Genomic DNA, 17,809 nt, shown 5'->3' on the forward strand with positions numbered 1-17,809 from the left:
TCCAACTTGTAACTTGACACATGGAGGTGCATTTAGACCAAGCGAGCGAATGTTCATTCTTCCCCCACTCCTCGCCAAAAAGCGTTTACGTCGATAGAATTTCGCTGGAGTGGGCAAAGAACAAACATTCGCTCGCTTGGTCTAAATGCGGCTTTACAAGAACTGTTGTATTCTAAAAGTAGAGGTTTTTCCAAGTTTCATTTTTCTCAAACTTACTGTTATTAGTAGTATTTTTGATTCATTTATATTATTATGTTTATATTTTTGTAATATTGTGTTGATGTAATTAATTATTATTGCATAAAAAAACCATATCTGTTAATTTTTTATGTTTATTTTTATTTTTGCTTAATAAATAAAAAATAATATGATACAAAAATAGTCTATTTTTTTCAATAATTAAATAATTACTACCTACATAACAATTAAGGACTGAACATCATAATGGCAATTGAAATTATTTATAATGTTTTAGGACACGTATATTCTGATACATGGTCATTCATTTCGGTAACCAAAAGTCATGATTTTTAATGGTAAAATATAATCTTTCCATTTGTTTACAAATATTATACTAAAATCATTGTCCTGTACATAGTCATTATTAAATTTACAATATATATATAATATGACACAATGTATACTGGGTCAACAATATTTGGAATACGTAACAACTGTTTTACAGGTAAAACGTTTAGTTAATTTTACAGCCACGTTTATAATTAATAGTATCCAGTATTCACGAGGTTGCTGTCAAAAGTTGATAAGTCGATAATTCAGTTAACAACGGATTATGTGTCTATATATAAATATGTATCCTAGAAAAAAAAATTAAGGTTATCCGATATATAGAACATGCACATAGAGCACAAAGAAAATAGCATTATGTCTGATTTTAGAGGGAACGTCAAACTTCAAATTGCAATTACTCCATAACATGATGTCGAGGGCGGCTCTCGTGGTGCAGTGGGTAAGGCGCTGGCCTTCCACCCGAGAGTTTTGGGTTCAATTCCCGGTCATGACAAAAACATTTATGTGTTTTTTTCAAAGCCTGGGTGTTTGTGATTATTCAAAATTACTAACAACCACCTTGTACGAAACAGCAAGAACATGGTTATTAATAATTCTAAAAAAAAAAAAAACATGATTTCGAGACTTAACAATTTTTAGCAGTAACCTTACGTATTACATTATGGTTGCAGGCCCGTTAGTTGTGATCTGGAAATTGCACTGCGCTTTCACGTATATGTCTCTAACCCTGTTTACGTGTGATATCATCGTTATATCACCCTCGATGTGATATCATCGTTATTCACAAAACACGTTGCCAAATGTCGAATGCGACTTTTTAGTTTGAAAAAAACATCTAGTGCTTCTATCAACAAATCGAATGCTTCTCAGGCTGCGAGTCGAAGACGCCAGAACGCATACGAACACTAGCTCGCCGATCGCTGCATCCAAATATCTATACATTTCGAAAGGTTACGTGCGACTGTCGCATATGCAAAACCGAATCGACGTCCCTAGAAGGTTTGATTTATGGCTGTGCGGCAGATGAGGCGAGTTTAGATGTGAGAGCCGGCTTATGGTTTGAATCAATGTACCAATCATATTGATGCATGAAGCATTAAGGCATGTCAAATAAAGATTCAAGTTCATCAGGCGTTTCAGTCAATAAGCGCATTATTAAAATTGTTGCACGTCAATGCAATTATTATTAATGGTATCTATGGTAGGTATGTAGTTACATTATTTTATATAAATATGTCACGGTCTTAATTTTGTTAATATCCAGTCCATATACACTGACACTTCTGTGTAAATGCTAGGTCTCCCTTCCGTTCCGCATATTTCTGAAGTTGCAAGAGAGACAATGCCCTTTTGATAATATCTATTGTTTATGTCATAGGTGAGAGGTCCTCCGCTGTCACCCTTGCAAGCATCTTTGCCTGAAAAAGAAATAATTTTAATTAATTTTTAGATTAATTTTTGTTTACTTTTAAGATTCATTCGAGTTGTCATGAAAATGGCTGTCAATTATTATTTCAGTCATCTGCGCTTTTCCAATGACAGTGTTTGTGAACCATTGAATGGTTACATGCCAATTATGAATAAAAAAATATTAATTGTAAAAATCGGTGGTCCAACAGCTATTATTGGAGAAAAAGATTAAAGAGAGGGCAACTAGTAGTTTTCCCTAAAAAATAAAAACTACGGAGAAGAAAATATAAAATGCCAGTTTTTTTAACAGTATTTAATAATATTTATTTAAAATAAAAATAATTGGAAATTTTTAATCCTTTTCCAGCGCTTGAAATGGAAAAGTTTACGAACCGGTGCGCTCGACAATTTTCTGAAAATATTAACATAATAGTCTGACTTTTTGACCAGTGCACCCGGAAGTTGCGTAGACCGTTGAGACTAAAGATGAAAGAAAGACAATTTTAATGTTTTAAATTTTTTATTTTTGAGTATTAGGGAATTCAAAATTTTCAAACTCTTGCATTCTTTTTTTCGTGACGTGTTCAAACACGAAATACACACAACACCTTGCACTGCGCGCATAAGTAAAGCGGTCGGACTCTAGTTATCAAATTTTATGTGTATTTCATAAAAATAAGTGTGTTAGATGTTTTGTTATATGGCATATGTCTGTCAGACGGTCAAATTATTTTTTTCACGAGACGGAGCAACAACTTTATCGTTTTCACTAACCGGAACTGCTTTCCGGTACGCTCTGGCATTTTGAGCCCTGTCCTTTTCACTAGGTTACACAAAATTTTAATGATCTTGCCCCTTCTATACTCGAAGCGCAATAATTAATAAAATGAACAAGCTAGGCAGTTTTTGTAACAGGCCCCTAACTGTAACAGGCCTCTAACTGTAACAGGCCCCTAACTGTAACAGGCCCCTAACTGTAATAGGCCCCAAACCGTAACAAGCACCTAACTGTAACCCCAAGAGAGCTTACCGTCAGCACCCCCCGCGCAGAACTGTCCGCTGACCAGTGGTTTCACTTCTGTCGGTGCGATGCTGTTACACTCACTGGTGTCAAACAGATAAACTTCCACGTACTGCAGGAGGGGATTCGGTTGGCTGGATCCTGGCTTGGAAACTCCCCATCCCGAAACAGTGTAGGTGTCACTCGTGATTGATCTCAGTTTTGGTGAGATACAAATCGGTGCGATATAGTCTGAAATCAATATTAATTGAATTAAAACATTATTTTAATTAGGTTCATATTGAATTCAATTGAAAGTAAATTTTCAAAAAAAAATATCTCAAATTCCAAGCTTCGTATTTTTCTGCTAGGTGCTCTGGTAGGTGGAGTATTTTCCTTAACGACCCACGTGCTTAGCGTAGGTCAAAATGGAGCTTTTATGGTATTTTCAGAGCATTACCCTGGACATACCTTAAACGTTGTAGATAATCTATTTATATAATTTTGAAGCCTTATTATCCTTTATATCTATTTTAACATTTGATGACTGCATCAAAAAATACTACCACATTCTTATGTCAATAATTATTATAAAGCAATCATTATTCGTAGGATGTTTATCACATTTCAATGGTGAAAGACATAGCTTATAATCAGTATCTTTAGAATTAGCTTCAAATGTGTTAATCGTGCCCATTTTTTGAATAATAAAATGCCTTATTCTTGTCAAATTTGGGATCACAAAGATTATAAAATATAATTTTTTATCGTAAATATGTCACTATATAATGTTAACTTAATTTTACTAATGGTTTTGTAAATGCGTTTAAAAATTAATAAATCTAAAAAATCTTAACACCACTGCACATGGATGTACTGAAATATGACTATATTCTAAAACATTAGAGCATCAAACATTAAACATTTTTCCACTAGGTGCATCTGGTAGGTAAAGACTTCACCATAAATCACACTCTTAAATCTTCTGTACTTAATAATCTAATTAAGGGCGGACATTCTCAGCGTAGGTCAAAATGGAGCTTTTATTGTATTTTCAAAGCATGATCCTGGACATTCCTTAAATGTTGTAGATAATCTCCGTACCTATATGGCAGAAGCATATAAGTCATTTTTTCGCATTTTACAGGAGAAGGTTTTTAAGGTTTAAAGAAGTGTCACAAATCAGGATATGAAGGAAATTGGATTGTTTAATGTTATTATTATAAAATAACTAGTATAGTTTTGAAATATATTTAATAAAATAAGAAAATCAAGTAATTCAATGAGTTATTGAGCATTTAATGACATATGAGGTTTTGGCATAAAAATATTTTCAACATTTTGACATATCATTTACAATAATAGATGTTTTATTATAGAAAACTTATAAAATTAAAACAAGATCTTGGAAATTAAATGAACACACGATAAAATGAAACTAACAGATTAATAATAGTTGGTAAAAACTAATATATTTTAAAAATATATTTATTAAAAAAAGAAAATTAAGTAATTACATGAGTTATTGAGCATTTAATGACATATGGGGTTTTGGCATAAAAATATTTTCAACATTTTGACATATCATTTACAATAATAGATGTTTTTTTATAGAAAAACTAAAACAAGGGCATGGAAATTAAATGAAAACATGATAAAATTAAACTAACAGTGATAATAATAGATAGTAAACAGTTGTTTATGAGTATTACTTATAGTATTTATATAAAAAATTAACAGGTATTTAAATTTATATAAAATGGATGATAAACCGGATCTATCAATGGCAATAAACTGATGAGATCATCTTTCTTAGATTGATTTGTTGGCAGAGGACTGTTATAGCATTGCTTAATGTTAACAATGTTCCTTCTTCCTCTTGTCGTACGGCGTAAATCAAGTTGAAGAAATGGGTCATCTTCATGTAACGAATATTTATATTTTATTAAACCAAACTCCTTCTCATACCTGAACCATCTAATTTTGTTCCAAACGACATTTTCTCCAACTGTATTAATTTTTCGCTTCACCAGTTGATTAGAAAGTAGGCTTGAATAATTGTAAATCGCATCCTGAGACATCTCTTTAACAATAAAAGATTTCTTGCCCCTTACTGTTCTAACAAACTGATACCAATCATGGGGAATATTAATTTCTATGTTGGAAGTTTTCTTGGCTTTTTCAATACGTGAATGGTCAGTGTCACATTCAAGTCGCGTATGGCCTGGGAGCAAATATTTATGATCCATGACCTGAATAGTTGGTGATGTACTTACAAAGTAAGATAGAGCTGCAGTTATTATGTTATTTTTATTTTGTCCTGGACAAGAATCAGAGAATGCAATAACACTTTCAACAGTTGGAGTTAAGGTATTCAGATGACTTATCACACAAGACGCTATTTCGTTAGCTCCCCTTGCAGCGATTCCCTCGTGCCACATATAACATGAGGTTTGGTTCGATGTGCAATTTCTTACGGTCAAATTATATGTGTACAATTGCCTTTTATAGTACACAATATTTGAGTTAAGAGAAGGCGTTGGCAAACACTGCTGCAGGTCGAATGCTAAAAAAGCAATTTTACCTTGAGATTGGAGAGCTTTGGTCTTATCGTTTTTTTTTAATTCATAGCCTTCATCTGCCACTTGCTGATGGGCAATCTTGTCAATTTCCAATTTTTGTTTTATTTGTAAATCTGTAGCACATTTTAATTGAATATTATATGTATCACAAGTTTTGCATGTGTCTTTGCTAGGTACTTTAAATTTATATCCGGTGCTTCTAAAAATTGTAGCATACATACAATATGACACAGGAATCATATTTTTTTCCATTTGCATATCACAATACATTTCAAACATTTTTGATATGTTTAGCTGCCCGGACAGGTATTCTTTGGATGTGCGACGACGTGAATAATGACTTTCATGTTTAGGAAAGCTATTTATGTGTGCAGTAACTTCTTCCCTTTCATTTGTTTTTTTGTTTATGGGTTCGTGTTTTCCACGATTATCATTACCAATAAATCCTGTATCGGAAAATCGTTTTTTTGATATGATAATATTTATTTTGTTTGCAGTGATTCCAAAGACATGTTGAAACATTTTTTTGCATACTTTATATTCCAGTCCCTCTGTATTGATAATTTTATAAATTATACTGATTTGGCGGTTTTTAATCTGGCCTGAGGGGTTTCTCCTCTTTCGTTCGTTTTTTTTTCCTACAATGTGAATGCAGTTTGATAGCGATTGATCATCACGATGAGATAATTCATTAAAATCTTTCAATAATTTTATTTGAAGCTCTTCATCCACCTGTTCATGACATTTTAGCCGACAACAGTTTTGCAGGAAAAATATGTCTTTTCTAGGTTTTTTAATTCCTTGCCTTGTGGTATAATCTAGGCCTAAACTCTTACGTTTTTTCATTTCTTTTCTGTTACACGTTTTCTTTTTAGTATTTTTCTCCAGTCTTTCAGTAATATGTGGCTCAACAAAGTTTATAAGCTGGTTATCATCTGGAAGGATATCAGGTCTGCTTAAATGATTTTCAATAACACTATTTTCAACCTCAGTTTGTTCCTCGATAACACAGATCTGATCATGTCCATAAGCTTCTTCTTCCACTACTTGTATTGTAATATTATCGGTATTAATATTTTCCAACAATGCTGCATCTAAAAAATAATATTAATTAGGATACCAACAAATCAACAAATTGAATAGAATTAACTATATTGATACTATAAAGAACTAAAAATACTGATATCGATTGACCAACATTATATTGCATTACTTACCATCTGTAATTTCAGAAAAGTTGTGATAGTCAGTGACAATTATTTCTTCACCTTCAGTATGGAAATTTGGACCTTGTGTATAAGCCCCACCTTCAAATTGTACTGGGCATACTTCAGATTCTGGATTCAAATAACTATTTTCCAATACTGGTGTGCCTGAAAGTAATATCTATTAAGTATACTGAACCAAAAATATGCAGAAATTTTAAGCACATGACCCACAAAATGTATTGTCGGTTACTATTTGCAATCGGAACCATACATATATTGCCATCAACACATAATATTTTGACATAAAAGTGTTAAAATACATCAGAGATTCATTTAAAATCTTCTTAGGAGTATATTGTACACATTTTGAGGTTATAATTTTGTAACAATATGAATTAAACAAAAGATTAGTTTATTATTGCTTACCTTCAACTCCATGGATATTATTGTTTGCATTATTCAATATTCGAGCATTTTGCAAAATTAGTAAAGTTCTAGGGTTTTGATACATTGTAAAAGAGGTTATTAACACAAGCACAAAAAATCACAATTTTAACAGCTGCCAAAAATGCTGAACACCATAGATAAGTCTGCGCATGCGTAATTTTATATTATGCCAAAAGCGTATATGTCAGACATATGCTTTTGCCTTGTTAGATATTGAAATTTTATATTATGCCAAAAGCGCATATGTCAGACATATATGCTTTTGGCTTGTTAGAGCTTGAATTTATATGACATGTATTGTTTTTCCAAGTCGTTTTACGAGAAATCTATAGGTTTTAGAGATATATGCTTTTGCCATAACATAAAGTAGGCATTTTTTGACATATTGGCATTCAAATCTCAAAATCGCCAAAACACGACTTATATGCTTCTGCCATATTGGTACGGATCTATTTATATAATTTTGAAGCCTTATTATCGTTTATATTTATTTTAAACATTTGATGACTGCATAAAGTATTTTTATTACATAAAATAGTATTCTTTTATACCTCTCGCTCTAATGTTATAGAATATAGTCATATTTCAGTACATAAATGTGCAGTGGTGTTAAATTTTTTTACATTTATTAATTTTTAAACGCATTTATAAAACCATCAGCATAATTTATGTCGACATTATTATAGTAAAATATTTACGATACAAAATTATATTGATAATCTCTGTGATCCCAAATTTGACAAGAATTAGGCATTTTATTATTCAAAAAATATTATATAAATAGATTATCTACAACGTTTAAGGAATGTCCAGGATCATGCTTTGAAAATGCAATAAAAGCTCCATTTTGACCTACGCTGAGCATGTCCCCCCTTAATATGTAGGTGTCTATTTAAAGATTTAGAGCGCGATGCAGCTTGATTAATTGTAATTAACAAGCAATTAACAGCATGCACCTTGATTAATTCAGTCGCACTTAGTTTAGTAATAAACAACATTCACACTTGCTAATTTAATTAGACATGTTTTGACTGTATTTTAAAAATGATTTTGTTCTGGATCCCTTCCTTTCGTAGATTTACTACCTGCTATAGGACGTTAATTATGTATGCGACATAATTTTAGATGTCGTTTTCGGCCTCCTAAAGATAGATGCCTATCTTAGGGACTTATGCTTCTAAGTATGGTTCAGTCTTAAAGTTATCCTGTTCATTTACCTGTAAATTTGACTTCTATAGCTAATCTAATGAGGGCAATGTCATTCTGGAGACTGGGAAGGTCTTTGTCTCCGAACCTTTCATGGGTTATCACTTCTTCGATTGGAGCATCAATGATGTCATCGGAACAGGTAGGTCTGCGTCCAATTCCATTGGACTGGCAATCCGTTGTGCTGGAGACATTCCACTCTCCCAGACGAGCTAATGTCCTGAAATTTTATTGTAGATTATGAAAATACGCATGGTCCTTTTTTAGTAGATGGAATTACAATTTAGCAATGACTTAAGAGTACTCGAGGAAGGTAAGCGAAAATCATAATGAGAATGAAATACGAAACCATTAAATTTAAAATGATCATTGGCGATATAAAATTGAGCAAGGACTCAAGCGGGAGCCTCTTCTAACCGGCACCAGGGCCGGATTTATATATGAAAAACCTAGTAGAAATAATTTTATATAACTTGCCTTACCTTTACGAAGGTACATGGGTCAATGAGAAATGGGACCAGTCTCAGGAAATAAAAAAACTAGAATTGAGAATTCAGAGCGTTGGAGCGGAGTTCGAAGCAGGAGCACTGGAGCAATGGGATTTTACCCGGAGCAGAAGAGGAGCCGGAGCATCGAAAATTTATAGTGCTCCACTGCTCCGGATGTTTTTTTTATTATTACATTTTCATTCTAAAATCCAATGAAAATAGTACCTACCAATCTATATTTTGACACTTTGCAACACTGGAATTATTTGAAATATGGCAAGGCTGCTGAGTGATAAATAACCTCACTTTTCCTTTATTTTGTTAACTGTCAATTCATGGTGGAACTGCATTGTATTGTTGTTTTTATTTAATAAAACGCATTTTTTTTTATAGTACTTATTCCACTTTTAATTAATATATTAGGACCGGTTTCGTCCGCTTCAGTGGGACATTTTCGACTGAATACATTTTTTTTTTTTTTATAAAACAATATTTATCAAACAAAATTCAAAGCGATAGAAATAATATAACAATAGGTACATAATAATTATCCGTCCAATAATACCTTCCCAATAACAGACTAATTTAAAACTAATGAGGTTGGACATTAATATTTCATACTACGTCAGGGGCATTAAACAAATTATTTAAAATATTAACAAACCACAAAATATAAAACAATCTACACTAACAATAACATTAATATCAACAAATAATTATAATTAGTCAAAATTAACAATAATTTTTTTTTTTTTTTATAAAAAAATAAAATAAAATTATCAATTGAAGTGAGATGGAATAAAAAACAAATACAACCAAAATATGAGTCAGAATTCAATAAAAATAATAAATAATGTACAATATATAAAGTTATGTTATGACAATCCCAAATATTAAATAGGGTACAATAATGGAGAAGACACAAAATATAATTGATCATTTAACAAATTAGAATTGGGCAAAAATTTATACCTATTAATTTCTAGGATTTCCTGTTTATCCAATTTTATAGATTTCTCATTCAAATGCAGGATTTTAAAATTTTTACTGATATTAAAAGAGTGATTATTTAAACTTAAATGATTTCCAAAAGCTGAAGATTCATTACCATTTTTGGCACAGGCTAAATGTTCTTTGATCCTAGTATTAAAGGATCGTCCCGTTTGTCCAACATATTTGGCATCACAAGAGTCACAACTTAATAGATAAATTCCACTTTGGTTAAGTTTATCTAATCTATCTTTAGTATTCACCAGTATTGAATTCAAATTTTGTGTGTTGTAAAATGTTACATTGAAAAGTTTTTTATCTATTTTTCTTGAAATATTTTCAGACACTCTTCCTAGGAAAACGCTGGGTTAAATTATGTTTCCTAGGAAGAGTGTCTGAAAATATTTCAAGAAAAATAGATAAAAAACTTTTCAATGTAACATTTTACAACACACAAAATTTGAATTCAATACTGGTGAATACTAAAGATAGATTAGATAAACTTAACCAAAGTGGAATTTATCTATTAAGTTGTGACTCTTGTGATGCCAAATATGTTGGACAAACGGGACGATCCTTTAATACTAGGATCAAAGAACATTTAGCCTGTGCCAAAAATGGTAATGAATCTTCAGCTTTTGGAAATCATTTAAGTTTAAATAATCACTCTTTTAATATCAGTAAAAATTTTAAAATCCTGCATTTGAATGAGAAATCTATAAAATTGGATAAACAGGAAATCCTAGAAATTAATAGGTATAAATTTTTGCCCAATTCTAATTTGTTAAATGATCAATTATATTTTGTGTCTTCTCCATTATTGTACCCTATTTAATATTTGGGATTGTCATAACATAACTTTATATATTGTACATTATTTATTATTTTTATTGAATTCTGACTCATATTTTGGTTGTATTTGTTTTTTATTCCATCTCACTTCAATTGATAATTTAATTTTATTTTTTTATAAAAAAAAAAAAAATTATTGTTAATTTTGACTAATTATAATTATTTGTTGATATTAATGTTATTGTTAGTGTAGATTGTTTTATATTTTGTGGTTTGTTAATATTTTAAATAATTTGTTTAATGCCCCTGACGTAGTATGAAATATTAATGTCCAACCTCATTAGTTTTAAATTAGTCTGTTATTGGGAAGGTATTATTGGACGGATAATTATTATGTACCTATTGTTATATTATTTCTATCGCTTTGAATTTTGTTTGATAAATATTGTTTTATAAAAAAAAAAAAATGTATTCAGTCGAAAATGTCCCACTGAAGCGGACGAAACCGGTCCTAATATATTAATTTAAAGTGGAATAAGTACTATAAAAAAAATTGCGTTTTATTAAATAAAAACAACAACCTCACTTTTTTGACAGAAGAGGCAAATAATGAGAGACGATTTGCTGTCGTTTTTGTTTAATAGAATTAATAATGAAAATGACGATTCTTTTAAATCTTATTTTTTTTTACATTTGTATAAGTACATACTTACAATAGGTAGGTACTTATTAAAACTTTTTACCCGGAGCGGAGCAGACATTTCTGGACTTAAGGATTGGCAGCAATAGGAAGTACTTTTGGTTTGTTTGAGGAGGTTACCTATTCTTTATTTAGCATCTTCGAGTTTTTCGTGTTGTTTTGGAAATTACTGGAATCTGGGATTGGAAACAAAGAGTAATATTATTATGCTTACGGTTTGAATGTTGTAATCTGACTACAATGGGCTGCCGTTAGGATATATCGATTACTGATCAATGAGCCACCGCACCAAAACTGCTTCATGCCGTTTACTGAATAAAAAGAAAACGCATTTTAATTAAGTATGTAAGTAAATATAATTTATCTCAAATGGCAAGAATTTTTAATAAATATACGAGATTGCAACCAACAGAAATGAGAATAATAAAGATACTTACTCTCATAACCGATTAACACCATCCAAGGAAATTGTCCCAACTCTGCGATTTCACCATTTAATATCCTGTCGCCTACCTGGACGCTTCCGCAAGTAACTGGAAGAAGTTTTGCCTTTTCCTGGAGTTCTGGTGATACTGAAGACCATATGTCAGCCATATCCTGAAATACAAAAAAAAAATATGGGTAGGTACTCTCAATCCATAATTTCAAAATATCACCTCTCTATATAATGGATCCATTTGGAAACATCTCGATACAATATTATATAATATATACCGTCATCTCCCGTCAAGTCGAGAGCGAGAAGATGCATTCCTCTCCTTGCTCAGTATGCTAGTGTTTCGACTGTCATTCGGACATGGGAGTGAACAATAATAACAACTCGGAATGATGGTCTTCGAAAACGGCGGGGTTTATTTATATATTTTTTTATACTTACTTATTATTACTACATTTTTGAATTATTTATACTATAATTTGAAGAATATGTTTGGATGTTTGTACGCTTGTTTGTACCGTCCTTCGGTTTTACTTTGTACAAATCCACACGCGCAGTCGGATTTCGACAGTAGACGGAGGCCGACGAGTTGGAGTGCGTGGTCGGGGTCTCAAATTTCAGATTTAACCCGTTGCACCTCGGGGACAGTTTTACGGTTTTTGCGGAACAGGGCCTTGAAACGCAGAAGTTATAGTTAGAAAATGTCGCTAGAATGTGTACATTAAAAAAATATTGGCGCTTATTTCAGCTCGATCGGAGGTCAAATGGCAAAGTTAGATGCAAATATTATCACTAACCGGCAGGTTGGCGCGGGCGACGCGTTATGCGTAGATCGGAATGCTTCACTCGCGGACAATGATTATTGTATGTAGCGGCATCAGAGTTGGAGTGCGTGATCGGGGTCTTGAATTTCAGTTTTAACCCATTGCACCCCGGGGACAGTTTTACAATAATAAATTGAATATGTACTACTTTTTAAGATATTTAAATGCAATAAATTTACAAAAAAATAAAAATCTCTAATAGTATATTTTTTAATTATTTAAATTCAATCCTTTGCACTCTACGTAACTCCCGGGCAGATACAGCTAGTTTGTTATAATTTTTCGGAGCGAGTTTGACACGCACTAGGTACAATAGGTACGATCATAGACTATATATACATCTAGACGCCACCCGTTGCATTGCTAAATGAAGCTGCGTGCCATGCGTTTGGTTTGTGAGCGAGCGAACGCATTCGTCTACAAATGTTCAAGACCATAGACCATTTCGGTAGTGCTCGCCCGAAGTGCTCGCACTAGACGCTCAGAATTAAAATATAATTTTCTATTTTTTTACGTTATATAGTATTTTTAAGCGGACAAAATGCAACCATTAGGTAAAGATATCCATAATTTAAGTTATTTTAAAGAAACATTAGGTCACTGATATTAAAATATATAATAATATACAAATACATTATCACGAACATGTATCAACTTACCTCTGAAACGTAATACCATCTTCTTGCTTATCAGTACGGCTACCATATTTTAATACAACACACAGAACCATCTTTCCTACTTAATTAACTAAAAATATTTACCACTGACTTTATGTTTAACACAAAAAATAGCAATTTAGCAACACGAGCTACGACGCTACGTGAAGCGATTCACTGCGATTTGTCAGCGATACTTTTGGAAACTAACTAAAACATATGTAGACCTTTTATCTTACTCTAGCGCGTGTCGCAGAGATTATAAGGGTGCCGAATACTTTCTCACTCGCACTCATGCATCGTTTTTGTTCAGGCCTTGGGTACGATATAAAATAATTACCGAATCTCTTGTGATGGTTGTCTGTGGAGTGGTTGTGGTCGTGGTCGTTGTTGTGGTTGTACGTCTCCGAGTCGTGGTCCTTCTCGTACTAGCAGGCGTAGTAGTCCTTCTCGATGCCTCACGCCGGCAGCATACCATCACTTCAGACGAGGCCCTACAGGGGAAGATGGCCGAGTCACTCTCACTGTTACCGGCATTGTACTGAGGACAGTATCGAGCCGGTATGCAGATGAAGCCTGCGTCGCATTCGGAATCGTCGGATGAACTTCGGTGAACGTTTCCTGAAGAAAGAAATAGTTTTATTAATTTTTTTCGCGGTTATCTCCTCCCCCCAGTGAGTTCCTTGGGCAAAGTGCTGCCATTAAACAGAATCACAATAATAATTAGAGATTGCAATACCGGTATTCTGAAAACTGGGAAGAAAATCCCACTATTCATCGATACCGAAATAACAGTTTTAAAAATCAACAATATCAGTATTTTCGGTATTAAGAAAATGAAGAAATTAAAATTGTGCATCACAAACGATTGAGTTACCAGCGCATCTATTATAATATACACACGACTGCTTTCGGCCGCTATCTAGGGTAGGAAAGTATCCAAGTATTAGCAAATAGTGTAACAATTACAATAAGTTAGGTGTAATTGTTACAATAAGTGCTATGTTTTAACAGCACCTCTCATGGCTGTGATAAATTTTAGAGTGATATAGTAATTGTTACAATAAGTGTAAATATTTCGATACCTTCCTACCCTAGTTAGCTGCTGTAAAGGCTGAAAGCCGTCTTGTGTATAGAATAGATGCGTAGATAGATACAAGTGAAATTGTAACAATAAAATTCACCACATATTTATTTTTGGAGGAAAAATATTTGACATTGGTTAGGGACGGAATTTGGCACGTTCTAAATAAATTGTATCGTATCGGTTTTTGGATTGAATTGTTTTTCATTTTGTGCAGAAAAGTCGATGGCACCGAGCAAACAATAGGGTGCAGTCAGGGAACTTCAGAAATAATGGAAACTGAAATACCTAAGCTAAGGTAAGGAGTAGCATTTAACCGATCTCGAGTAAGAAAGAATCCGGGATAAACTTAAACACGTGTCAATAATAGGTCATACGTCGAATACTGACAACCTGCACTGGGTTTATGCATTGACGCTCATTTAATATTGGTGTATTACACACACTGTTACACGTGCATAAAGCGTATTTCATTTTCGTAGGACACTCGCACATTCAAAACCCTGCATCAAAATGTAGCGTATTGAATATAGCCTATCGGAATTATATTTATTATCTGTTCTGTGGGTGCAGTTAAAGAATAATTGTCGTGCTATATTTTAACGAATACCGGTATCGATACCTGTTTTTTATATGTTGGTATTGCAATCCGTAATCACAGTGTCACACATTCTACAATATATTTGGTAAGCTGATGTTAATAACTATTTACATAGGCATCTAACGCCATGGATAAACTGCCTAGTTACATGCATATTCTTGAAGCCAATTATTGATTGTCTCATTCTGCCTGATTTGACAGCGGTGACAGGCGCGTACGCAGAAAAATGATTTGGAGAGAAAATATAAAAATATCTCCAAATTTACCCCGCCTACTACTTATAGCTTAATTCACTGTTGAATTAGGTAGGTACTAGAGGTGAGTTGGAAATACTGTCACCAGTTTGTGTACTCAAGTTTCGGATGAAACTACCCATACTCAGTATGTGTGGCCCAATAAACTTATTCCAAAAAACTTGTGATGATATCATCGCGAGTCGCTGTTCTGTGCACTCGCCAGTTGGTAGACTTTCAACACTATTGACAATAAATGCGCCCGAACGAGATAGCTCTTGAATATAGGTATATTTTAATTTATTAGTCTATTGCGTTTGAATGTATGAATAATAGGTAATAAATTTTGTGTCGCAGCACAGTGGTGAAATGACGCACAGGCTTAGGCTTGTTATATGACCGCTCAAAACATGTTTAAAATTTAAGAAAAAATCACTGTTATTCATTTTTGTTAATAAGAATATTGTGACCTAAAAGAAAAACAACTCATAAATTTAAAATGTGTTAATTTTTTTATAATAAATGGGACTTTTCGACAAGCGGAGCTCAGCATATTTTTAGCGATTCTATTGAAGCCGATACACAGTCTGAGTTCCCTGAGCCGATACGTATTTCAAATACTAATATGGAGTTGGTTTTAGTTTCAGTTGAGTATGAAACTTTTGTCGCATACGCACGCCAAACGATCTATATAGTATTCCAAATACTAGTAAGTATTTTGGAACAAGTTTATATACTAAGTATTTTTTTTATACTGGTAGTAAGTATACTAAGTCTTCAAAATCGACCAGTTTTCCCATTTCTAGTAGGTACTCTTAAGGTATTCAGGGGATTGGAAAAGATGAGAAATGAGAAAAAGAAAGGGAGAAACCTAAAATATCATTAGTTTTATAAATATTAGTTTATTAGTTAATATAATATGTATATACTAATACTACTATACTTACGGGAATATCATTAAATTGGCAAATTCTCTACCTACCACAGGCAACTAGCGGAAAATACAAATCTAGCAATTTGAGACATTTTTTTGATAATTTACAATTTAAGCTGTATTATACGCTCGATTAAGACCGAATGTGGCGCGGGGCGGGTTGTTTTGGAGGGGTCTATGTTTGTGTTGTATTAAAAATTGATGAATATGAAACTGAAAGCATTAAAAACTGTGAATTTGTCAAAAGGAACCTATATTATTATTACATATTATATTATGGTCTATATTTATAATTAAAATTTAGTTTATTCTTCTTCTTATTGTGCCATCCCCTAGCAGAGGTCGGCCACCATCAAGGCGATCTTATCTTTGTCGTCTGCTACCCGGAACAGTTCAGTGGAGCTGCACTCGTACCAATCACGGAGGTTCTTAAGCCACGAAATGCGGCGCCGTCCTCTGCTACGCTTCCCATTGATCTTTCCTTGAATGACAAGTTGGAGAATGCTGTTTTTATGTCCTCTCATAATGTGGCCGAGGTACTGTAGTTTCCTGGTTTTGATACTACGTAGAACTTCTCGGTCCTTCCCCATTCGATTGAGAACTTCAACATTTGTCACCCGGTCAGTCCAAGGAGTTTTGAGGATGCGCCTATACAGCCACATATCGAAAACTTCAAGTCTCCGTGACATCTCTTGGTTGAGCGTCCATACTTCCATACCATAGAAAAGAATTGAGAGAACATAACAACGTACCATACGCAGTCTCAGACCTAAGTTAAGATCTCGATTGCTAAAGAGGCGTCTCATTTTGAGAAAGGCGCTCCTTGCGATCTCAATTCTAGTTTTTATTTCCTGAGACTGGTCCCATTTCTCAATGACCTACAGTACCTTAATATTTATAATGGGTCACACGTTCGATTGGTTCGTTGTTAGTGACAAAATTTGTGTTGGTGTTTTAAAATTTAGTTTATTAAGTTCTCTATAATATCATGAAGAGATTTTTGATTCTTTTGATTTGATTTTTGAATTCATAGTTTTAATATTTTTTATATTTATTTTAAATAACATCGATTTTAATAAAAATATATATGTGTATACTTTGAAATCCTTTTCATTTATAAATAATGTTGATAATGTAAATAATATTTATGTTTTTTTAAATAGTAGGTATATAATATATTCTCTTCTACTTTCTTGTGAGGGTAATATTTGTTGTAATGTAAATCTAATGTTGTGAATGTCTTGAATTTAGATTTGTTATGTCCATAATGTTTTGTTTTCTTAAATAAATAAATATGTATGAAGGGCAGGCGGACAACGGATCATTGTCTACAAAAATCCCAAAATGAGTTAATGATGCCATCTTGTGGAGAATTTTGTAAGCTATTAGATGGCCGTATCCGGAAACTTGTACGTATGCAGTTCGCCGTATCATACTTCACCGTGAAATGTTGTATCGGAAATATATGGCCATATATTAAAGACCGTCAAACCTCTTTGGGTCGTATAGTACTGAAATAAAATTCATGTCTAAATAAAACACTGTTCTTGTCGGTTTACACTTTACAGGAAGCCAGCAGTAAACAAATTTTGAAAATAGCTGATATACTGGATTATTTGTTAGGTTAGGTTTGGTTCTCATTCTTAAATTCATGAATTTTGAAGTTTTGAATTTTGAACTATGAAAA

General features: G+C 32.9%; 1 protein-coding gene and 1 long non-coding RNA gene across 3 annotated transcripts in view; both read right to left on the reverse strand.

Moving 5' to 3' along the window:
• Window positions 1-314: 314 nt before the first annotated feature.
• LOC147071542 (phenoloxidase-activating factor 3-like) overlaps window positions 315-17,809 on the reverse strand; it is a 42,385-nt gene continuing 24,890 nt past the window's right edge. For both annotated transcript variants that reach the window (XM_085948360.1, XM_085948359.1), the window contains 6 exons: window positions 13,611-13,891; window positions 11,792-11,951; window positions 11,569-11,665; window positions 8,396-8,604; window positions 2,972-3,193; window positions 315-1,949 (listed from right to left, as the gene is read on the reverse strand). In XM_085948360.1, coding sequence (XP_085804486.1) covers window positions 1,768-1,949; window positions 2,972-3,193; window positions 8,396-8,604; window positions 11,569-11,665; window positions 11,792-11,951; window positions 13,611-13,891 — 1,151 coding nt within the window. In that variant the 3' untranslated portion in view covers window positions 315-1,767. The remainder of the gene's footprint in view (window positions 1,950-2,971; window positions 3,194-8,395; window positions 8,605-11,568; window positions 11,666-11,791; window positions 11,952-13,610; window positions 13,892-17,809) is intronic.
• On the reverse strand, window positions 5,631-7,311 carry LOC147071543 (uncharacterized). Its single transcript, XR_015070821.1, has 3 exons — window positions 7,158-7,311; window positions 6,741-6,896; window positions 5,631-6,617 (listed from the first exon to the last, which is right to left on the reverse strand). It is a non-coding gene; the product is annotated as an uncharacterized LOC147071543 (long non-coding RNA).

This window comes from Rhyacophila brunnea, unplaced genomic scaffold (assembly GCF_057557595.1).
Source record: "Rhyacophila brunnea isolate RB1 unplaced genomic scaffold, BYU_Rbru_1.0 scaffold_20, whole genome shotgun sequence".
Lineage (NCBI taxonomy): Eukaryota > Metazoa > Arthropoda > Insecta > Trichoptera > Rhyacophilidae > Rhyacophila > Rhyacophila brunnea.